This window comes from Gopherus flavomarginatus, chromosome 12 (genome assembly GCF_025201925.1).
Source record: "Gopherus flavomarginatus isolate rGopFla2 chromosome 12, rGopFla2.mat.asm, whole genome shotgun sequence".
NCBI classification, from domain to species: domain Eukaryota; kingdom Metazoa; phylum Chordata; order Testudines; family Testudinidae; genus Gopherus; species Gopherus flavomarginatus.
In genome coordinates, this window is record NC_066628.1 from 29180230 (window position 1) to 29205434 (window position 25205).

At 39.1% G+C, this 25205-nt stretch overlaps 1 protein-coding gene across 4 annotated transcripts in view; it reads right to left on the reverse strand.

Moving 5' to 3' along the window:
- MYH10 (myosin heavy chain 10) overlaps positions 1-25205 on the reverse strand; it is a 148454-nt gene that overhangs the window by 25510 nt on the left and 97739 nt on the right. For 3 of the 4 annotated variants that reach the window (XM_050919218.1, XM_050919217.1, XM_050919216.1), the window contains 12 exons: positions 23833-24006; positions 21653-21826; positions 18416-18530; positions 13744-13937; positions 13358-13479; positions 11953-12022; positions 11688-11848; positions 10561-10669; positions 10325-10456; positions 8534-8740; positions 6840-6977; positions 6063-6186 (listed from right to left, as the gene is read on the reverse strand). In XM_050919218.1, coding sequence (XP_050775175.1) covers positions 6063-6186; positions 6840-6977; positions 8534-8740; positions 10325-10456; positions 10561-10669; positions 11688-11848; positions 11953-12022; positions 13358-13479; positions 13744-13937; positions 18416-18530; positions 21653-21826; positions 23833-24006 — 1720 coding nt within the window. Of the gene's footprint in view, positions 1-6062; positions 6187-6839; positions 6978-8533; positions 8741-10324; positions 10457-10560; positions 10670-11687; positions 11849-11952; positions 12023-13357; positions 13480-13743; positions 13938-17276; positions 17340-18415; positions 18531-21652; positions 21827-23832; positions 24007-25205 lie in introns of all 4 variants that reach the window. The other variant, XM_050919215.1, reaches the window with a different exon arrangement.

Consider the following 25205-nt stretch of genomic DNA (forward strand, 5'->3'; position numbering starts at 1 on the left):
CTTAGTTTCTTTCTCAAAGTCATAACAAAAAGGACAACCTTACCCTGATGGAAAACCAGGAACAGGGTCAGATGCAAGACGACTGCAATTTCCCCAGCTCTGCTGGAAAAGGTGATCAACAGAATGCATCTAAGATCCAGGAAATGAAGGTCAACTGATGACAGGGGGGTCAAAAGATGGTTTGTGTTGCTTTTGGAAGACTAGGCCAAAGCTCTGCTGGAGAATGATATTGCTTTAAGAAATCTGAGGTAGTTTTCGCAAGCACTAATGTCACTTGAGTCAATGAGACTTTTGAAAATTTTACTGCAGAAACTAGCAGAGTTGATGCCATTATCCTCCCATCCACAAACACCCTTAAAGCAGTGAGGAACGAGGTTTGGACCATTAAGGAACTGTGAGCCAACCTAGATTTTCTCCAAGAGGAGTTAACTACTATATTTGCTCTGCTAGTTGAGATCTTGTCCTGCACCATGCTGTGAAAATTGAACAAACCCAGTAATAGGCAAAGAAGGTGCTTTTGCAAAAGTGCAATGTAGTCTATGCTACCTTAAAGGAGATACCCCTCCAGTTCTTACAGTGTTCTGTCACAAACCAGGCAAAGAGTCTGGATGTGTTAAGGCATGGGTGTACCACTGAGCCCTGATAGAGAAGATCTGGCATACAGGCAGGTTAAGTCAGTTCCCCTATGACAAGAAATCTGCACACCGGGCCCTCTGAAGCCTGGGGAACTTGTAAGTAAGGTGGGACTCCCACCATATGGTGGTCATCATGAGCTGGAGCTTCCTGCTTTGGGTACTTGCTGCAGAACTGGTAATGCTGCTTTTCTGTGGCACGGAGAATTCCCCAGTTGGCATACCACACAAACTAGTGTCAGGTGGGAATACTCCTCTCTTTCAGGAATTATTTCTCATGGGGCATTTGTATTTGCTGACCCACCAGCCCTGTCTGATGTGCAAGGCTCTCAAGACAAAGTCCTCCTGTTCAGATGGGCAGAGAAGAAAAGTTTAGGAGCTTAAGTACCTCCTCGTTGGTTTCAATACATGAACTCAAACGTCTTGATAAGGTTTGTCATTACCTTGCAGAAGGCTACTCTGACAGCATTTGTGAGAAGTGCCATTCTTTGGACGCTCCCTGAGCTAACTTGTGTGGAATTCTCACAATGGAATACAGGTCTTCTCCCTGAGGGCCTCAAGGGGAGCCTTTCAAAAAGATACAAATAAAAGTCTGAAATTCTTCCCTTCCACACCTCCCTGCTCCCACAGTGCCATTCTGCCTGCAGAAGCAGATGGTAGCAGGGTAACACTGAATCAGGACTAATAAGACTGCTTTTCAAGATGTTAGGTGAAACTGTAGGATCAGATTGAGCATCTGAAGGCTCTCCAATGAAGACAACTCTGCCTTGCTTGGTGGCGGTCTATGCATCCGGATGAGTAGCACTTGCACTGGTCAAAGGCTCTCTCTCTCTCATGACTGACTACCAGTCCTCAAAGTCTCAGGTGCTGCCCCCAAGTCACTGCCAAGACATCTTATTACTTTGTCCTGCTGCAGAAAGATGAGCTGCACTGAGGTAATCCCCGCCCCCCCCTCCACTCCTCCCATCCTCATAAATGCTTCACTTTTGCCCACTTAAGGGGGTCCCTCTGGTGAGAGACAGAATTTCACAGAGACTGGCTTTTCTTGGGGCAGGACATGACTGAACCCACATGAAGGGACACATGCTCTATGTCAGTAAAGCCGTTTGATAGTCTGTATAATTTTCCAGGCAGCCTTGAGAAGACAGGTTTACTATCAGAAGATGAGCAAGCAGTCTCTATGATCTTTCTGCAATGAAGGGTTAAACAAGGCGGGATCTCCTCCAGGAATAAGGGAAGATCTTTGGAGTTCAAAAATTCTCAGGAAATAGTGAACTTCATTGATGAAAGGCATTTTTGGTAAGACGACCAATCCCGCTAGAACACCAATTTAGTAGTTTCCAAAGGACAACAACATTTTAGTTCCAAGTCAGAGGAAATATTTCACTTCCAGATAAGTTATGGAACAAAAGGAAGCAGTGGAGCCCAGGGCAGATCTGGAAATTACCTGAATCACAGAGTTATTTCCTGGGGAGGGAGTGATTGCTATGGCAAGTTGTTACCTTGAAGTGACAGACCCAGAGTAATATGAAACCTCTGGAGACAGCTTCAGAAATATCTTAGAAGGGGTCTTGAGTTTTTTATGCCTGGACTTCCAGGAAGATTTGGTTAATTCACTTGAGTATCTCAGGAGATGGATAAAGTTCAGAGAGACTGAAAAATCCCTTCCCTTACAGAGCTCAAAGTCCTTATCCCCCTCATTCTATGCCATCCTTCTTTGGATGACAGCTCTCTCCTTATACTGCTCCCAGCTGAGTGGGCTGGTTCCATCAGACCCTCCTCCACCCCACTGTCTGGCCCAATGACATAGGCCTGAAGAGGTCACAGCATGAGTAGAATGTACTGAGTGCAGCAGCTTACAAACCTCTGTGGCAAGAAGCATAGTGACTAGGGATTTTATACTTAGAAAATAGTTCTCAGGCTCTGATTTCATGCTGTACTGCATTCAGGCTAGGGTCTTGAAGTCAGCTGCAGGAAAATGACTTGAGGACACTCTTGAGAAGCAAGAATAAGCATAAGGAGTCCTCCCTGGAGGATACCGAAATCCTTAAACCAAATTGTTCATTGGTTTAGTTGGGAAGGAGAACTCCAAGGTCTGTGCTACAAGATGATTCAATCATTATATTAAAAATAACGGAAATGGACTTGGGCTGAAGTGTTTAAGTGACACCCATTTTGTAATTAGGGAACCTAAATGAGTCATCTGAATTATATGAGCCTTCTTAAATCATCTGCAGTATTGCTCTAATAAAATATAGACTGTAGGCGATTTGGACTGAAGCTATTTGAGAGGAAATATTTATACTTTCCTTGGGCAAGGAGGGCAAGACTGTGTACTGCATATCAACTTCAGCTTTCCATTTTAAAAAATGGTCCTCACGTTGCCCCCTAATATCCACCAGTTTGTTGAGGCAAATGGCCAAAGCTGATTTACTCAGATGTTTAAACAAGCATTCCTTTTCCAGTGAGTAACTAGTCCACTTACGTCCATTCTAAGGCCTCTGAGCATCTCAAAACTGGTACAAAAGTCAGTGCTACCCATATTAGTTCCATTTTTGGTCAACTGGAAAAGATTCAAATGTTTCAATTCTTCCATAATCAAGTCAGTTGTAAAATATGAAGCAAAACTTCCCATAGTACGGAAGATGAGAAATTTCAAAATTAGGGGGCAGAGAGCAACACAGATTTTAAATATTGCACATTAAAGTGCCAAGTCAGAGTTGCACAATAACCAGACATTATACAAAATGGTTCTGGCTGTAAAATCAACTCTAAGAGAAGATAACACAAAGTTTACTTAGCAAGTGGCTGCTTAGAAAACATTTTATGGTATTTCTTATAAAAACATGATAAGAAACAAGAGTTAAGAGCAGATAGGGAACCATTTTAGATAAACAGAGCATCAAGACAACCAAAAAAGTTATTTAGAATTAGTTATTCATGAATGATTTCTGCTAGTCAGAACAACAAATATATAGTTAGCCTATAACATTACTAGGGCTGTCAACTGCAGGTAACTCGTGCGATTAGCTCAAAAAAATAAATCGCGATTAATTGCACTGTTTAACAATACAATACCAACTGAAATTTATTAAATATTTTGGACGTTTTTCTAAATTTTCATATATATTGTAGTTTATGTTGTAACTGACATTGAAGTGTGTACTTATTACAAATATTTGCACTAAAAATGATAAAAAAATTATTTTTCAATTCACCTCATATAAATACTGTAGTGCAATCTTTGTCATGAACGTGCAATTTACAAATGTAGATTTTTTTTATTACATAACTGCACTCAAAAACAAAAATGTAAAACTTCTGAGCCTACAGGTCCACTCAGTCCTACTTCTTGTTCAGCCAAGTGCTAAGACAAACAAGTTTGTTTACATTTACAAGAGATAAATGCTGCCCTCTTCCTCTTTACAATGTCACTAGAAAGTGAGAACAGGTATTTGCATGGCACTTTTGTAGCTGGCATTGCAAGATATTTACATTCCAGACATGCTAAACATTCGTATGCCCCTTCATGCTTCAGCCATCATTCCAGAGGACATGTTTACATGCTGATGATGCTCGTTAAAAAAAAATGCATTAATTAAATTTGTGACTGAACTCCTTGGAGAGAATTGTATGTCCCTTGCTGTTTTACATGCATTCAGCCATATATTTCATGTTATGGCAGCCTCGGATGATGACCCAACACATGTTCATTTTAAGAACACTTTCATTGCAGATTTCGCAAAACACAAAGAAGGTACCAATGTGAGATTTCTGAAGATAGCTACAGCACTTAATCCAAGGTTTAAGAATGTGAAGTGCCTTTCAAAATCTGAGGGGGACAAGGTGTGTAGAATACTTTCAGAAGTCTTAAAAGGGCAACACTCCAATGCATAAAATACAGAACCCAAATCACCAGTGCGGAAACTGCAGAACCCAAGCCACCAAAAAAGAAAAATCAGCCTTCTGCTAGTGGCATCTGACTCAGATGATTAAAATGAACATGTGTTGGCGCACACTGCTTTGGATTGTTATCGAGCAGAACCCATCATCAGCATGGACGCATGTCCCCTGGAATAGTAACTGAAGCATGAAGGGACATACGAATCTTTAGTGCATCTGGCACCTAAATATCTTGCAATGCCCGCTACAACAGTGCCATGCAAATGCCTGTTCTCACTTTCAGGTGACATTGTAAACAAGAAGTGGGCACCAGTGTTTCCTGCAAATGTAAACAAACTTGTTTGTCTGAACAACTGGCTAAATAAGAAGTAGGACTGAGTAGACTTGCAGCCTCTATAATTTCGCATAGTTTTATTTTTGAATGCAGGCTTTTTTGCACGAGTCTACATTTGTAAGTTCAATTTTCATGATAAAGAGATTGCACTACAGTACTTGTATTAGGTGAATTGAAAAATACTATTTGTTTTTTTACAGTGCAAATACTTGTAATCAAAAATAAAGTGAGCACTGTACACTGTATTCTGTGTTGTAATTGAAATCAATATATTTGAAAAATGTAAAAACATCAAAAAATATTTAAATAAATGGTATTCTATTATTGACCGTGTGATTAATCATGATTAAAAAAATTAAATCACTTGATACCCTAAACATTATTTTAGAAAAATGTCATTTGACTGTTTTTATCATATGAAATTGTGATTACCATCTGGAAAAAGGCAAGCACCTTTTGCTATTACTAAAAAGATGCATCTAGCACCTTGAATTTTTAAAGTAGTGTTTGTAAATTAAATGGATTTCCAAAAGTGAGGAACTAATAGCAAAGACCAGCAATAGGTTAGTGTGGCCATATGTGACACCAAAATTGGTGTGGCCAAATGCTATGCCAAAATAGAAGAAGTCTGATGCAAGTGGAACACATAGATAAAGAAGGGCTGCATGGACAATAAATAGCAGCTACTGAGGTATACAAGCCCTCACAAAAAAAATGCACATTTTGGCACATCTCCGACATTTGTCATACTTGAGACTAGTGAACACAGCACCTCCATTTTACAAAACACTAATCTTACAACTGACCAAGTTATACAAACCATTGTTTCCCACTGGGGGGGAAGACAAACACACACACACACACACACACAGAAAGTGGTGTTGAAGAAGAACAAGTCAACATTAATTCACATTCCAAAACCTTCAATACACTAGAAATCAATTTGCAGCAGCTTGAAAGACAAGAGAAACATGAAGTATGCTGTACAACAACTTATGCAATGTATCCACTCTAAGATGGATGTTCAATCTCTGAGATGTTCAATTTTACGAATTTTTATTTTATGAATGCCTCAATCCCTAATTAGTTCATAAAACAGGGGTTCTACTGTACTCACATTTACTTTAAGTGACCTATTACTTTCTATCATACATGCCAAGTTGTTAGAAGGCATATTCAAAAAGATCTCTAACCTTCCAAATCTGTGATCATCATTTCCTGTTTGTTCTTGAGTTTGGCCAAGTTTTTGGCCTTTTCTTCTTCTTCAGCCAGCTGAGAGGTGCATTCAGCAATTCTGTCCTCCATTAGTTTCTTTTCCTAGTTGATAAAAAGATTGACTGTTAGAGTATATAAAATACCCCAAGGCACCAATAGAGTGTGACTGTAGGAATTCTGTACAGAAATCTTATACCTTAGTACAAGCTTTATTTCAACTGGCTGCAAGTTGGCATTACTGCTTAGTTTGACTAGTTGCCAAATAACGAAAGCCCTCATTTAACAGTGATCGCTTTTTGGGATGCCACACCTGAGATATAACTTTTAGATAGTGTCTGCTCAACACTTTTCCGAAAGCGCTGAGAACAAACCACTTGAAAGTAGAGCCCCCTTAAAGGTGCCTCAAGTTGGGTACTCAAAAATTGAGGCACTCCAAATCCTTAGCCATTGTCGACAATTTAGGCCTAAGAATATATATTGTATTTGCTACTGAACACTGCATGAGACTAAGTGTGATAAATACTCCCAAAGATTCTTACTAAAACTTTGCATCTTGTATTTCAGCTGTAGAAAGCAGCTCAGGCCTGCCCCCCGAATAAGATCATAGTACAAGGATAGTCTTGGAAGGATTGAGAATACATTGAAAAAACATGTTGACACTACCAGAAAGCCTGAAGTGTCCACTGAAAGCTGCCACCTCCCATGTTTTTGTCTAACATGAGAGGTTTTATTTACATCACATACAGGTTTCTCACCTTCAAAAATTTGGAATTTTGGTCCTCCAGAAGTAGGATCTCTTCTTCCATCTTCTTGATTTTAGCTTCAGCAGTTACCTTTTCAAGCTGCAACTTCTGTCGAGCTCCTTCTTCCTCATCAAGTTGCTCTTCTAGGTCCTAAGAAAGCAAGCACAATTGCTTGTTTTCATGTTTTCCATATCTCCCATCTGTTCCAAGTCAACATAAGCACAACACTCCTCGCTATTTCTTAAGACGCCCCCATTGCTTTCCAGAGTAAAGCGCTAACAATGAAAAGTGGCTTCGATTGTAAGAGCCTTAACCTAGTATAAGGCAACTTTATACTAGTCAGTCATGATCTGGTACACTACCCTAAGTGCAAAGTTGTGCTTATAAATCTCAATTATACGACAAGTCAGGAAGATCAAGTGTATGCTTTCCAAAGCAGCTAACATAGCCATGTTGCGCACATTTGGTACTGCTGTATGGTATATTAACTTTAACAGATGTACACTCAGTGGGGCAGAGTATATGGCCCATTGGTCTGTGAAATGGCACTGTTTTTTTCACATTTAATTTCCTTTTACGGCCCCCATCATATTAAGCTTTATTTATATCAAAGCTTCCCCAGAGAGCACTGCACACAAGCAAGCGTGTAAAGCTTGACACTGCTCATATGTGGCGAACAGCAGAAATGCCACTTGACAAACATTTAAATCTAAGTTTGAGTGTGGGAGGAGGATGAGGAGAGGGATCCATTGAAAGGAGCTTGCTGGAGATCACAAAGGATCTAGATCCCTAAGAGGGTTTCTGAGATTGGTATGGCCATCTAAATATACATGTAAGTGAGCTGATATTAACAGCACTTTACAACACTTCAGTTGCAGCCATGGTAACATCATACTATTTTCCATTCATTTACAGTTGTTTCTCAATCAAATCAGTTTCTCCCACAAAACTTGGAAGACCACCTGAGTTCTTATGGAAGAATGTGAAAGATTTTTAGGAGCACTTCCTGGCTTTCAGATGGCTGCGTGATCCTTTACACCTGAGACTTTTTTGGAAGTCCCTCCCAACTCAAGTCTGAAACAGAAGACCTAACCCACATCAAGATGCAGCCATGAGTGTGCAAAAGAAAATGTGAGCAACTTGGAGTGGACGAAACAGTCTTTGCACGCTTTGGTAAGGCCTAGTGAATGGATTTCATTATGGTCACGAACTAGCATGAAACATTTCACTTCCATCTCTGCAGAAGTCACATGGATCTTAGTTCCCCCCAGGGAAGCACCTAGGCCCTGTGCAATATATTCCCAATATCCACCCCACTTCAAACGGTATTAATGTTCCCTCAAAAGCCATGCTGCCATCAACTCTCCACCTGCACTTGGTACAACTCCCAAGAAAGCCTTTTTACTATGAGTCTGCATACATATACTCAGGGAAAATCCATGCTTATTTCAAGAAGGATGATGTTGCAAACATTACCTACTCCTTTCTCCATTTTTTGACCAAGTATTCATACCCATGAAGACCACAGAATTTGTACAAGATGCTAGGATATCGCTTTTCACTCCCCCTGCCTTTGCCCCAAAGGAGTGATGGTCTCCACTCCTTTCATTCCTTCCAGGCGAAGTTACTGGAGGTGACAATATAGCCCTCACTATTTAGCATTCTTATCATATGTCCTTCCAATTGCAGTGTACTGAGAGAAGTACCTGAATATGTGCCTGCATCTTTTTCTTTTCATTTTGCAAGACTTGGTTCCTTTCCTCTTCCTCCTCAACCCTTGATTCCAGATCATGCAGAATTTCTTCTAACTCTTGTTTTTTGGCAGCCAGACGGGCTCTCATCTCCTCAGCTTCAGCGAACAGCTCTGTCTCTGCCTGCAGCTGCTCCGCAAGAATATTCTTTTCTTCTACAATCTGCAAATGTTACAGAACAGTGAACCCTCAAGCTTCTCTACTATGTTGCCAAAAGGCCTCACATGAGATTAAAGACATGATAATTATAGACGTTGAAAACTAACATGTACCCTTTTCCAATAAGTCACAAAAGTTAAAAGCATAAGACCTATTCTTTATCTGGTCCACCTTCTGCCTCACAGCACTAGACTGTCTCCTAGGGGGTATTTTCTAAATCTTTGTCCAGTTCAGCTTTTAGTAATTCATGTAATGGAGCTTCCCACTACACTTCCCCTGAGGAGACAACATCTTGTCTACCAGGAAGGAATGGTCTAAGATAGTAAAATAGGCTAGTCAGACTTTACTCTTAATTTCAACTCATTACTTCTAGTTATTCCGTCCTACATCTTAAACAATTGCTCTCCTTCCTTGGCATTTACATCCTTTCAATACTTTTAGACAGTTTGACTTAAATCTCTGTTTAGCCAAATTATCCACATTTAGTCCTTTTGACAGTTTCTGCAATCAGTCTGTCCAGACTCTTGTCATTTGTTTGCTCCTCTCTGAATTTCTTCTTATTTTTCCAAAACACTGCAGTTTTTTTTTCTACTTTCTTTTTACACTGTATTCACTACCTTGAGGTGAGGGATAGCTCAGTGGTTTGAGCATTGGCATGCTAAACCCAGGGTTGTGAGTTCAAACCGCGAGGGAGCCACTTAGGGATCTGGGGCAAAATCAGTACTTGATCCTGCTAGTGAAGGCAGGAGGCTTGACTCAATGACCTTTCAGGGTCCCTTCCAGTTCTAGGAGATAGGTATATCTCCATAGATTAGCACACGTTCCTTATTTTGGGCACTTCAGCATCATGGGTGATGTCTTAGGCCCATATGAAGAGGAACTATCATCTTCCTCTTCTATGATAGGATTCATCTACTTAGGCCACCCAAATTCTCTTTTGCATTTTTTGCTACTGTATCAAAGAGCAAGCTCAAGTCTAATTTGATGTCCACTATTTCCTCTGGCTCCCTTGGAATTACTGCTCTTATCTGATTTTGGATTATTTTCCCTAGATTGAAATTAATTTTATTTCCTGTTCTGTAGAGTCTGAAGTATTAACTCTTGTCTTCACCAATCAATAACCAAGATTTTAAATGACTGGACCAAACACCCATCAGTAATGACATATGACATTTCTGTTCAATATGACACACTGACATTCAACATTACTTTGATCCAGTTTCAGTTAGAAACAACCATAAAAACGTTACACAAATCTGTTTCCTCACACTGGTGCCACAGAAAGTTCCCCGGCCTGAAAATTACACTTACATTGTTATTGTCACCAATTTTTTTTTTTTTTTTGGTAACACAGAAAAAAGAAAGTTGTCTGTCAAAATACCTGCCCCTCTGTTCTGAAACAAGATGATTTGTCAGGTTTGGATCCATAGATAAAGGAGTGAAATCAACAAGTGCTCTTGTCTCACATAGTAGAGTTAATCACTTGCTGTATAATGCCCTCTGTCCACAGATCTCAAAAGGAGTTCTTCACACAAGAATCTAGGGTCAGTACCTGGCCATTAGAGACTGATCTTTAGCACAACAAACCTGTTGATGTTTTCTCTCCATCTCCTCAAGTTCTGCCTCCACTTTTGTCTGTTTTTCCTTCACCTTCAGCAGCTCCTCATCCTTGGCCTGAAGTTCTTCTTCCTGTCGAGTAACCTGCAGAAGAGGTTTCACCTGCAATAGAATTAGAAAGTGAGCTGTGTGTATGGAGGAAAACATGTAGCATAGTGTGCTACTTGCTTAACACAAGTTAAAGAAAGTGACAGAAAACAGCCAACCTTTGTGAAGACTCTCCACCACTGCCAGTGCCTTAGTTTTAGATATGCTGCACAATTCCTCTGCAGGACTTTTAATGCACTTAACTGCTGCTGCTTTTTTGCAAAGGCCCTACAGGCAAAAACACAAAAAACATTTTCCACACTCAGTAAGGCCAAGCATAAAGTAGATTTGTATTTGTAGTTGTTAGGTGATCCTCTCTGGAACACTTTTAAAGCACAACAGGCTGACTAACCCAAGTTATGGGCAACAGAACTCTAAAGTGATCATTACTCATCTAATGAACAAGTTAATACCTGAGTTCAGCATTCGCATTACAAAGAGCCTTTGTGATAGGCTGACCCTCTGTGCTAAAAGTCCCACAAATGGCTTCAAAGATCCAACTCTCCCTTGAATCCTAGAGGTGGCCCTCCAGGACAGGTTTCAGACATACTGGTGGGGCTGGAGAGTTTCTGCTGCTCCTGCCCATGCTATTACTTAAAATAATTGCATTTTTAAAGCCATCAATACATCACTACCCAAGCAATAGTTAAGACATTCAATGGTAATGAAAATAAAATTACAATTTCATACTAATCACATAACCAACTTAGGGCTGAGCATTTGACTGGTCCAAAAATAAACTAGTCAACTGACCAAATATTGGTCAGATATTTTAAAACATGAATATATTAGAACAGTAACAGTAACAAAAAGGAATAAGACACTATTGTCTCCAGTAGGCTTAGCTTTATCTAGATAAAAACGTACCTGAGTTATTTCAACTCAAAATGTGTAACAATTAAATGAAATACTTAAAAAAAAAAAAAAAAGAGCAAGAATGGCACCACAATGCAGTCAAAAAAAGGTAGGCTGCCACCTCTGTCAGGACATTCTTGCTGGACTATATAACTATGATAAGTCACATGATCTTCAGAAAGTCAGTTTAGGCTTGCAAGCTTGTCAATAGACATTATTTGACCTGTTAATTGACCAGCTTGTCAAACCTAAACCAACTATTACTGAAGATCGTACAATTTACCATGAACACACTTCTTTGGGTTAAGCCAAGTCTTCTTATAAGAAAGTATGTATTAGAACTTTAAACGGATTAAGTTTAGACAGCCATTTAAGTTACTCATTCACTCACTTTCTAGCCAGGTATCCTCTGCAGACGGCTTGGAAGAAGATAATGATGTCTGTGATCTTCAGATCCCGTTCTTCTTCTAAATGTGCCAAGACACCAGCGCGGAAAAAAATCTTGCTCTGCCCAATTCTGTACAAATTGGGATCCAATTCCAATGCTCTGATCTAAGTGGGAGACAAATTAATTATTTACAACAAAGAGCACCAAACAACGTACTTTTGGCTGCAAATGTTAAATGATTTACATCTAAATATTACTAAATGCTTACCATTCGTTCACAAGCCTGCTTGCCATCCATAAACCCCTTCGGGATTGCATTAGGAGTAAGGATCTCATACCTGTAAGTCAAAGAACAAACCATTGGACCCAGTAATGAATTGCCACCAGCACAACCATACCAGCAAACTGACATTGCTTTTCTCTATTTCTAAACTATAAGTCTGAGACTTTTCTCACAAAGAATGGAAACAAATGAACTGGCAGCCTCAATGTTTTCACCAGCACCATGCAACAAGTGAATCCTCACTGCCATGCACACACATTGGAGATGAGATACTGTTCGGAGGAGGAAAGGTTAATGTCTAGAAGCCAACTCAAGGAAATTTGGCATTTTAGACATTTAGGTACCTTATTCCTAATACCTGTGAATACCCAAGAAGTGTTTCAGAACTGACACACAAATACACTAAGAATAGAGGTGTGGGAAGTCTTTCCCTACACATTAAAAGAAAAAAAAAAAAAGGTGTGTTTGAAGTACTGGTTTTTGGAAGGAAAACTAAAATAGGCTGTTTACCCTGGGAAGCTCTGAATATTCAAACCTAGTAGGGGAGGGGGTGAGGACCTACTTCAAAAAGAGTTTCTCCGGAAAGTATTTTAAATGGCCCATTAGGAAATATTTTTACACCACTGAAAAAGGAAGCTAAACCAAGGGCAAGATTTTCAAAAAATGTGTTAAAAAAAGCTTTAAAGTTTAAGTTCCATTTTCAAAAGTAGCCTAGGCACCAGAAGACCCACGTCACTTTTGAAAAATGGGACTCTAGCGCTTTATAATTTTGCCACAAAAGGACAAGATGTACTATTGCCAGCATTCCAGTTACTCTGTTTCTAAAATATAATCAGTATATTTTCTTAACACCACCTACTTAAAAGTAAAGAGAGTCTTTGCACTCACACACAACTGTGCTTAACAGCACCAGGCAAAGTCACAAAAGTGTGACCAACTCGTGTTCACCTTCCTACTCTAAAAATAAGGAAAAAGAAGAAAACAAAAAAAAAAAAAAAAACAACTTTTCCTCCATGAGACCTGAATGACACTACTCTGGCTTACTTTAAATATAATCAACACCTAAAAGAAGTTTCGGGAAAAACAAGGTCTTTGCTGTTATTTTTGGAAGTCTGGAATTTTGGGTGCCTGTGTGCAGAATGGTTTGGAACCATGTGGGAAGAGACATGAGATGGCAAAAGAAAGATGACTGGTGTTGGAAAGGGAAAATAGGAAGTATCAAACACCCTCCCCTCAACACTTCAGCCTCAAACCACCTCCAGATCTCTTAAAAAAAACAAAACACTAACACCAAAAATCCCACACCACCCCAAACCCTTATGTAAGTTAAAAACAGTTTTAACAGGGGATGGGGGGAATGGACGTAAACCCAAGCTGTCCATACTGGTACCTCTGTCTGAATTCCTGGAACACTATCCTGTTTGGAAAGCCTTGTCGACAAATCCTTATTCCTTCCAGGACACCATTACAGCGAAGCTGATCTAAAACCAGGTGTGGATCCAGTTTTCCAGCCTGGACAAGGAGACAAAGAATACCTTTATACTCTGAACTCCCATGAAGGAAAGACAGTTGTTATAATTTTTCACGACTTCACCTTTGTTCCATGTACACATGGAACAGACGAGTTATTCTGCCTGCATGAATATCTGAAATACTCTCCCTATTTTGAAAGGAGGAATACAGCGAGCATCATTTTGAGGTCTCCATTCAAAAACACAGACAGTGATTTTTAGTGCAAAAATTGCTAAGAGTACAACACTGGTGTTCAATCCATACCCTCTTCTCGTGGTTTGGAATGATGCAGCGAACAAAGTTGGGATTAGTGTTTCGGAGAGTTGCCATCAGTTTGGTAAGAGATTCCTTGTACAGTTGCCCAACAGTACGAAACATGCCCTTCTTGGTCTTGTATGCAGAGCCAAAAGCAGTCTCTGTCATACCAGTGACTTGATCCAGGCCCACAATACGGTCCACTGGTAATGACAAAAAAATAAAATTAAGCAGATCTTAACATTAGTCAGATATAAAAATATGCAGTGCACAGGAGTGACAGTGCAGTAGCAAAAGCTTTGTGGAACAAATGGTAGAAGATGTCATCAGTAGACAAGGCAGTCACAGCATATGTTTGGGACACTGTGCAGAAGCAGTGGAATTGAAAGCCACAAACTTATATGGCAGAATACTGTAGCTTTGACAACTATTTACGAAAACATTCAGCTTTTTATTTTAAAGTTCTATATGCACCAATAAAGCCATTGTCTCTATTTTAAGTGAACTCTTGACTGATGAGCAAAAGAGAATTACTTGGAAACTGCAAGTGATGAATGATGTGGAAAAAAGCTTATAAATAAGGCAAAATAATTCGAGGCTGAAAATTTTAAACTTTGAACTGCACAAACTCTGCACATCTTCTTAAATTAGAATAATCACATATATGTTCTATACAGATTAATATAATTAAATAAAAGCCCTGATGTATACTGGAGACTAGTTGAAAAGACGTTTCCTTTTAGCTCCTTTATAGATGGTTATGCTTTCAGTGAAAGAAATGGGAGATAAATATGCTGGAGTTTTGCAAGGCTTTAGTTATTTTAACAGTTTTTTATGTCAAACTGCACATATTTCCTCAGCCAAAAATGCAATAGGTTTAAAGTATAAAAACTGCAGAACAAAATTGCACAGAGGTGTTCCAAAGCGGCAATAAAGCATCAGGAGAGACTTCAGAAGAGAAAAAAAATATCAAACATTTTGTGACTTAAATTTCTACCAGGTTTCTCTACAGCTTTTTCTTCATGAAGTGCAAGAGTCTAAATGCAACTCAAAAGCCAAAATTTCCAAAGTGAACTAACTCTAGCCCCCTTTTTAATCTTTCCTTTCTTATCGAAAAAGGCAGCTCAATACCTTGATGCTGGGATCTGGCATTTCTTGTTATTGAGCTTTTATACAGTGTGCACTCTTAATTCATCACTTCCAAGCTAGCCAACTAGAAACAAGTAGGTTATACTTACGTTAAACCTACAAGTCTATTTTTAAATAGATTCATTCGAACAAAACAATGCCATCAGAATTGGTTCTGGCTATATATTTCATATACAATATTTCATAAATGATGATGTTTTATATTTCAAATTGGAACCAGTTTCTCATATTTTCATAATTCATACATTCCAAGGTCAGAAGGGAACACTGATCATCTATTTGACTTCCTGTAGATCACAGGCCACAGAACTTCCCCAAAATAATTTTTAGAGCTGAAATTTTAGAAAAGCATTCAATCTTGAATTTAAAAAATTGCCAATGTTAGAATCCATCATGCCCTCTTGTAAATTGTTCCAATGGTTAATTACTTTCTGTTAAAAATGTATGACTTATTTCCAGTCTGAATTTGTCTATCTTCAACTTCCAGACATTGGATTAGGTTATGCATCTAAGAGACTGAAGAGCCCAATATCAAATATGTATTCCCCATGCAGTACTTGTAGCCTTGTAGATCAAGTCATCCCTTACTCATCTCTTTGTTAAGCTAAATATAGAGATGTCCTAGAGTTTATCACTCTCACTATGGTAGGTTTTCTAACTCTTTAGACATTCTTGTGGTTCTTCTCTGAACCCTTTCCAATTTATCCTTCTTGAATTGTGGACACCAGAACTGGACAAAGTATTCCAGCAGCAGTTGCACCAGTGCAAAATACAAAGGTAAAATAACCTCTCTACTCTTATTTATGCATCCCAAGATTGCATTAGCCCTTTTGGCCACACTGCAAGCTTATGTTCAGCTGATTATCCTAGGAAGCAGTGACTCTGCAAAAGGTCTAGGGATCATGATGGATAGAGTGCCCCACCCTGAAAGCATGATTTACATCATTCTGTTGCTGAAGCTGAGATTAGAATCTAAATGTATATGGCGTAATGAGTTTGGAGAGTATGGTCACCCTTTAGTAGGTGTAGCTTAGTGACAAGTGAACAAAATAAGTGGAAATTAGAGCCCAAATCTTACAAATTTTTAGATAATGTTTTCACCTCTTAGCTCAGTTTCAACCACATGCTTAATTTTAAGCAGCTCAGTAGTTCCACTAGTGTCAACGGGACTACTCCTATACATGAGCTAATGTGTTTATAGGCTCATGTCCTAAAGGTTTAACTGAAAGCAGAATGCAAATCTAAACCAGAAGTGGGATTTAAAGACATCTTTAACCACACTACAGAGTATGCAATAAACCAGCAGTTTGTAAAATATTAGAAAGATACTGTATGCAAACAGACAACAGCAACAACTAAAACACACAAACTTGCATTTTACATCTCCATGGTAACTGAAATATTAAACTGTGTGGGTACATCCCAAGTTAGACATCTAGTTATATCTGAAAACTACAAAAATAGAAAACCTGTTCAATTTTTTTTTTTTAAACAAACAAAGGTAAATGACAATGTCAGCTTTTCCTTAAAGGTGGCCGGTGAAATACAGTGGTAACTTAAAAACCTTTCAGCTGCCTTGGATAACTGTACAACATCACTTCAGTACTTATTTTTAGGAAATTAATAGGAATACTACTAGTTTACAGAAGTATAGGAAATACTCCAAGTAATGAGAGGTAATATAAAGCAAAACTTAAGTTTAAGGGTGCCCATTATAAATTATTGTTTGTTGTTGGGTTTTTTGGTTTGTTTTTAAACTTTCACAAACTTTTGGGGTGTGGGGGTGGGAAGTAGAAATTAAGTGTTCTGGATGAACTTTCAAACAACAACAAATATCCATTCAATTCCTCACTCCCACCTCCCAAAATAAATAAAGAATTAATAAATAAAATAGGGAGAGTTTGTGGAAACAGCAAACAACATTAGAGAGCTCTTAAGAGAAAGCAAGTTTACAGGAGTTTGAAACGAGCCACTGTCCAACTGCATTTGTACCACTAACTTAAAATGTTCACAAGTGAAATTACTTTAAAAAAAAGCACATAAGTGTTAAAATGCTTCATTATTTTTCTTAAAAGTTGGACTGTGAACAAAGATGAGAATCCTGAAAAGCCTACAAGCGATTTCAAATACCTGTAGCTATTGGAGAAGCAATCTGGAATCTCAAAATAGAAGTAGGAAGCAGTAATAAACCTTTTAATCTGCAATGCTTTAAGTGCAGAGCATAAAATAAGATGCTGTATGTATGCAGTAGCAATTGAATAGGTATGCACTCAAAGTCACTTCCCTTGTGGAGATATCTAAATTTAGCATGAAATGAACAGGTCGTGCAAGCCTATAAGCAAAAATGGTTTTCCTGTAGGTACAGTCCTGCCTATGATTTTATATACATTCACCTGGTGCATCATGAAGACCAGTAATATTGTCATAGAAAGATGCTCTCTGAATATTCTGAATCTCTAAGATAGAGAAACAGCAAAAACAGAAAGACAGAAGAGCAGATACACAAGACACTTCTGTTAGTACACAGAACACATTTTAACAATCGCAAACTTTAAATTGTGCTACAAAAGCAATTAGACCACACATATTCCATGCACATTTCAGTAATTCTTAGATTCAAGTTTTGCGTATTAAACACTGATGTGTGTTTATGGGGAAGTGGATTTTCTTGAAAGGAAAAAGGGGGTTGGTTTTTTTTAAAAAGACAGATTTCAGAGTAATATATACTTCATAAAACTCTCTGTAGCTGAATCACAAACCATTAAGTGTTCTTCATCCAATAAATCAAATGGAAAACTCAATACTAAGCCTATTGCTCAGATGTCTTCTGTATCATAAAACAAACAATGGTTTGCTCTCAAATATGAAAATGTAGTGTAATACACTCTAGTGTGTGTGAATGAGAGCGAGAGTGAGGAGAATCAGAACCACAGTTCTTGCAAAGTGTTTCTGTGGTAAACTGTGCTTTTTAAATTATTTTAGTGGGAGTTGTGAAAGATGTGTTAGCTGATGTGCAGATAATTAGCTAAACAGCAATGCCAAGTCCATGGGAATAATACTGCTTACAATGTTTTGTTATGCTAATTAACTGTAATGTGCTTGAAAGAGCTTCAGACATATTGCACACGATTATAGACATGAAGCCCAGTAAGAGGTGTTTTCATCAAAATAGCATTGTTAAGCAGCAGCATCACCAGAAGTGGCACCACCTGCCGCTCCTTATAGCGAGCCTGAAACTGACTAACTCCAAAGACTTTTAGATAGGAGCAATAGTCAATACATGGCAATGAGCTGAAAAAGCAGCTAAATTAAGAGATGGTGTATGTGCAAGGGACTGAATTCAGAGTCTAGGGAACAAACCAGCTCCCTCTGCTTATAGTTTTGGCTGCTTAATCAGGGCTAGCCTGTTGGGATTAAGCTGCTATTATTTTCAACTATGGACCAGGAAAGAGTATAAAAAAAAGACTCATCCAAACAAGATTAAATCTCAGATTATTATGAAATTTCATTTAGACACAGTATATTCTCTTACCATCCTTCCAAAGCTCTGCAACAAATTTGTCAGAAGACTGATGCAAAAGGGTAGCCACATTGTCATTCAGAGGGTCCATGTTCTTCATCAGCCACTCATCTGCCTTGTAGTCTACCTGTAAAGAAGCAAGCAAAGGTACATGTGGTGAGTTATTGGGACACTGCTAACTTGGGTTTTGTTTTCTGTTTTAACTAGTGTTTTCAAAAAGCTATTTCCCAGGAAAACGCCGTTTAAAACAATGCTCTCTGAATTTTCCTCTTCTATTCTTTCAAGAAAGCGTTAAACATCAATAGGAGAAAAAAGGTTTTATGTGGCTGAGAGTTAGTCTGTTTCTCCTTTGCTAGAACAAAGAGCTGTCAAATGCAGTTTTAAACTTTTTTGTGAAATTTAAGGAGTTTTGCTTCCCCCCACCCCCCTTTTATTTATCTTGTTTGCTGGCTAGAGACACAAGGTGGGTGAGGTAGTATCTTTCACAGGATCAACTTCTGCCGATAGGAGAGCCAAGCTCTGCTGCTTGTAACAATGATAAGTAAAACATTTTCAAAACAAGTTATTTTCAAACAGAAGCTTTACTGTGGAAATGTCAAAAACGCATGTAAAATAAGATGATTCTAACTAATGCAGCTAATTACAAAGATGAGAAAATTAAGGATCTGTTGCAAATAATTGATACTTTTAGCTTTAGATGATTACTGCAATTAGACAAACTGTTACTTAACAATACTGAAAATAAACAAAACTTCTATTTTGATAGTCTTGCAGAATACTGTGGGGTGATATTAGAAGTACAGCTCAGCAGCTGAATAAAGAATTTTTCCACAATTAGTATTTCAAGCCCAGAAGTTCAGAAATATTTACTTTATAATGGTAGCTAAGTGCCTAGACACCTTTAAAAACGTGGACATCAGCTCAAAGGGAGATAGTCTCCTACAAAAGACTTAATACCTCAAAGATTTTGCCAACTATGAGGATGACAGATACAAATTCACTGCCCTTAAGCTTTTCATAGTGTGTACACTCCATTTTAATAAAGAGATTGTTTAGTTGTCCACCCCATCCCATCACTTAACATCACTGTAGGTAAATAACAAAAAACGGACATTGAAAAATACTTTTCAGTTATGTTAGAATACTCAACTGCATCTAGAAACAAACAACAGCCAGCACCCATGTGAGCAGCCAGCTCTCAGAAGAGCACACAACGCAGGTTGGAAACCTCTGATCTAACTCACAGTTAGACAGCAAGTGAAGTTAACAGGAACCTGACCAGTAGGGCTGTGCAGAGAATAGAAATACTGTTTTGTGAAGGATTTTGAGGTTTTTGTTTTGATTTGGAATGGAATGGAACCTGAAAGTTTTGAAATTATCCAAAAAAATATGAAAAAAATATTTATATCAAAATATTCTGACAGAATTGTAAAGGTTTTAACTTTTTATTTTATACATTATAATATAAAATAAAGAGTTTCAAAACAAAAAGTTCTTTAAAAAGGGAAAAAACAAAAAGTCCCCCGATAGTGCTGAAAGAGGACATTGACAATGTCAGACTTTTCTCCTCTTCTTTTCCTCCAAAATGAAATTTTGCTGAAAATGACATGATTTCATAAAGTGTTTCAATTTGGTGGAACTTCCTGACAAAAACACATTTCCTAAGTTTTTCTAAGCAGCTCCACCTGCCACAAAAATTTGCACAACACAATGCCAGTATCATAGAAGTGGCCAATCCAGTCTAAATTGGATTGCTCTTCTCCATAAGGCAAGTGACAACTCCTCACAGCAAGAAATATTGGACTGCCTCCTGCCATGAAGGCAGACACTAAATTATTCCAAATTTTCTCTATTTACATTGTTTTCTTTATCATACTGGCCCTCCTACTGTGAAGTATCAGTAAAATGTCAGTGCTCAGACACACTACTGCCATTCAGTTGTGGGAAATGTGAAAAAAAAAGTGACAGGTGTCAGTATTTCTAAGTTACTCATTTAAAATTTCACTTTATATTTTGATACGATAAGATATATGTTTGTTTATATATACACAAGGTAACAGCTAAGCATTGCAGTTTTAATGGGTATGGAAATACACTAATTTTTTAAAATTTTGTTTTGGGGCACACTCTCTTAGAAGGGAATTTTTAAAGTGAAACAGAGGGAGAAGACAGGATATCTGATTCTATGTCAAACTTACGCCCACTTCCTGGGACATTTACTAGTCCACAATTTAAAAAACAAAAACAAAACAGTATGTTATTTAAATTTCCTTGTCCACATGAGCAGGGAGTTTCTTGTGCAAATACGAATGTAAAATCCATCCAGAGGTTGATCGTAGTTACTGTGTGTGCCATATATAGGAGAATAACCATTAAAAACAGTTGAATCACTGGTCATGGTAATGGGAAGGAAAAAAAGTCATCGAGAGCATCATTTACATAAGAAGAATGCTTTCATTTACCCCTAGGAGCCCAAATCCAGTAGAAGCATGAATTTCAGAACAGTTAAGTAAAAACAGAAAAATTCAATGGCACTGATTCAAGTCTGGACCACAGAAGGTCCAGTAAGTAACAGATCCGGACAAAAAAAGCCACTTCCTGATTAACAACTGTCCACATCATGACTGGGCCAGTTAGCAGTCTCAGCAGGGAAAGCAAAGATGGAATGACTAATGATGACTGAAATACATTCTTAGTTCTAAAAGGATTATTCCAAAAGATATACTCCTATCAAAGGAACAAGGTGGAGGAAGCTGGAGAGGTGCTGGTACTGCCACTGCCCTGCTGAACCTATTCTAAAATAGAGGGCTGATTTCAAGAGCTGTCAAATCTGAAACCTTTTAAGAGTGCCAATTTTAATAATTAGGTTCTTTTAAATCAGTAACCCGGGGGGGGGGGGGGGGGGGGAGGGAATACCTACTATGCAATCAGCTTTACTACAAATGGAAATGATGCAATCATAAAGCATTTCTGAACCAAAAACCTTTTATTCTATTATTTGGAAAGCTTAAATCTCTTTCAAGTCTGTTTAATATCTTTTTACAGTTCTGCCACTGTAGATTCTGATCCAGCAATAGGGATTTCAATAATGCTCTCTCAAATATCTTTTTAACAAAAAGAAAACGAAACTGTTCCTATGTCTGAGTTCTCATGCATCTAGCTGAATAATATCGTTAACTTTAGCGGATTTAGCTAAAACTAGTCTATTTACAACACAATAGTACAAGTTGTTCAACATACAACCCATACCTTCCCTGCATAATGAATAATGCAGAAGTCAGCCTTGTCCTTTAGCTGCCGTGGTTTTTGGAATTTGGAGTGGGTTCCTTGTTCTTGGACCAATTTTTCCACAAATGTCTTGTCAGTGGCTTTAGGGAACCAACATTCTTCATCCAGCAAAGCCAGTACACCAGGTGGGTTTGCCTAATAAAATAAACAGTTGGTGGATTGAAACAAGAATTTTCTCAATTAAAAAATATAAACCACATATTAAGTCTTTTTAAAAATCTTGTACACCAACCCATCATACTCCAGAAAAAAAAGTGTTTCTGGAGGGAAAGTGTGACATTTGAGATTTCATTTGCTTCAAGTCCCATTTTATTTAAATATACTTCATCAATGACAAACGTAAGAGATTAATGAGTTTGAGGAAGTTCATTCCATTTTAGACCATGTATGTCCTGTATATCCTGAAAAACATCCTCAGGTTCTACAGTAATCTCATAGTTTTTTGGGTAGAACAACAGTAGAGTTACAGAACTCAAATGCTTGTCAATAAAAGCCTTACGTGAATGGCAAAGTTCTACCTAGCTATCTAAGGATTTTATACATCCCCTCTCCCTTACCACAGTATCTGAATACCTCACAATGTTTAGTGTATTTATCCTCAACATCCATATGAGGTAGGGAACAACTATTTTCATTTTACAGGTGGGGATTGGTTTGAGGGCATCAGTTATCTTTTCCAGGGGAAACAGATTCCTACATACAAGTCTTGGAAAAAAACTAACAGTAGAGGAACTGATTTATAAAGATTTACACTTTAAAACAATTAATTGTGAATTTGAAAGTCTCCACATTTTACAAGATATGGCTATCTGAGCCCATTCTATGACATCATGTGCCCATGCTAATTCATTTACAGGAAGACTGAGGAGGTACCAATGTTTGATTCTTAAAACACACTGAACATAAGAAGTCTTAGAATATTTCATGCTAAATATTTTGTATAGTGAAAACATGAACATTTCTTCCCTCAGACTTTATGGCAGACAAAACTCTTTATTCCAAGGACACAGAATTTGGATCCTCTTTCTGGATCTGCACATTCAAAGTGAAGATCTTTGCTAAGATTTCTCTCCCCGCAAACTAACTTAAAGAAAGAACTGGTTTGCTGCTCTGCGTACAAGTATAGCATTACATGCAGCAATAGTGTCTTAAATGTGTGAAAGAATGTAACTTCACAACAATTACAGCTCAAATTTGGGGGGAAAATGTAAGAAAACTGACTCCAATGAAAATAACTAATTATGTCACCGATCTTTTATTTTTTTTTGGTGTGCATCTGTCGTAGCCTGCAAAACTGGGTTCTGGGGCAAAATAAATATTTTCTTAAACTGAGGGGAGGAACCCTTTAAGCTCTGTTTTGCATTTCCTGTAAGGATGATGCTATAGAGATGTTACATAATGATGCCATAACACAAAAGAAGCATATGCTGTCACATCTTAATTATCTGTCCTACAGAGGACTTCAGGATAAACTTCAGCCCAGATCCGGGGGGGGGGGGGGGGGGGGGGGGGGCGGAGAGGGGGGGAGTGGAGAAGCAGGAATACAGGAATAGCCACTCAAGATTGGTGCTCTTTTCCTGGTCTCTTAAGCTGCTCCTCATGCTATCTGTAGTTGATTGGAGTGGTCTACTGTTCCCAGAGATTGGGCAACAGACAGGATCCTTTAGCCAAGTGCAGTGAGAAAAAACAAACAGTTTCCCAAAAGGCTACAGTCCTGGAAGACCCACTCAAACACAAGGCAGATTTATAGGGTGAAATTCTGGTCTCACTGAAGTTGATGGGAATTTTACCATTGACTTCAAAAGAGGCCAGGATTTCACCCTAAATCTTCAAGAGCTTTCTGGTTGAGCTACCACATTAAGCACCCATAATACCATCACATGGTTAGGCTTGAAGACGAGAGCAATGAAGTATTTAGTCTCATACAACTAAAACAGTGCACTATATTTATGCAGATAGACTCTCACACAAATGGACGCAGGATTCTCCAATGGGCACAGGATACTTAGACTAAAATTAATATAAAAATAATGGGATTCAGTCCTCAGTGGTCACTATTCAAATTAATCCAGTTCCTGGGACTGTTCCACAAAAGGGCCTGTACCTAGTCCAGAAATCGACAAGAAATGAAAGAAACTTACAGGCCTTTCTATTAAATCAATGCAGGGTTGCAGATCCAGTCCAAAATCAATGAAGTTCCATTCTATGCCCTCCCGCTGGTACTCTTCTTGTTCCAGGATAAACATGGTGTGGTTGAACAACTGCTGCAACTTCTCATTGGTGTAGTTGATACAAAGTTGCTCAAAAGAGTTCAGCTACAAAATATTTAGTGAGTTAGAAAAATAACTCAATGGCAGAATTTATAATCTTACAAAATGTCATCTGTTACATTTGCAAGCAGTATATGTAGGGCAAATTTCTGATTTTATTAAGGGATAGTTTCCTAACATCCAATAAATGATAGATACGATTTGGTGTTAAATCAGTATACTTCTACCCCGATATAACACAGTCCTCACGTGACACAAAAAAAAAAAAAAACAAACAACTCACCGCATTATGGATGAGACCATGTTATATCAAACTTGCTTTGGCCCCCCTTGTTCCCTGACTGCCCCCTCCAGAGACCCCTGTCCATAATCACCCCCAGGACCTCACCCCCTACCCAACCCTCTATCCCTTGACTGCTCAGACCTCTATCCATCCCCTTGCCCCCTGACAGGCACTCACCAGCAGTGGCGGGAAGTGGGAACGACGTGGACACATCCCCAGCCCGCTCTACTTACTCTGCCACCTCCCAGCCACAGCATTCTGCTTCCTGCTGCCAGTGAGTGTGGCTCTGGGAAGCGGAGTGCTGTGGCTGGGAGCTGGTAGAGTGGAGCGGGCTGAGGCTGGGCTGCTCTGCTTCTGCTGGTGAGTGCGGGGGTATCCCTTCCCCCAAGCGCCCTCCCCCGGAGCAACACGGCTAGGGCGGGGGCGAGGGAAGCAGAGCAGGCTGCTCCCAGCCCCCCGCTAATTCCCCAGGCCACTCTGGGACTGTGTGGACCCCAAAAGTGTCCTCTCACAGCTCCTGCCCCCCAGACTCCGGGGGAGGGAGGGGAGCCCCTGACCACCACCGAGACCCTCTGCTCCTTATCGAACTCCTCAGCTCCGGCCTGGCCTGGCACCCTTAACACACTGCTCAGAGCAGCGTGTCAGAGCTTTACCGCCTTCTATGCAAACCTATCTTATATCAGGTCACGTTATATCGGAGTAGAGGTGTATATAAAACATGAGTTCAATTCACCCACAAGATGTTATTCTTATCTGTAATACACTCTAGTCCAGGGGTGGGCAAACTTTTTGGCCCAAGGGCCACATTGAGGTTACAAAACAGTATGGATGGCCAGGTAGGGAAGACTGTGCCTCCCCAAACAGCCTGGCCCCTGCCCCCTATCTGCCCCCTCCCACTCTCTGACTGCCCCCCTCACAGCTCCCAACCCATCCATCTACCCCCGCTCCTTGTTCCCGACCA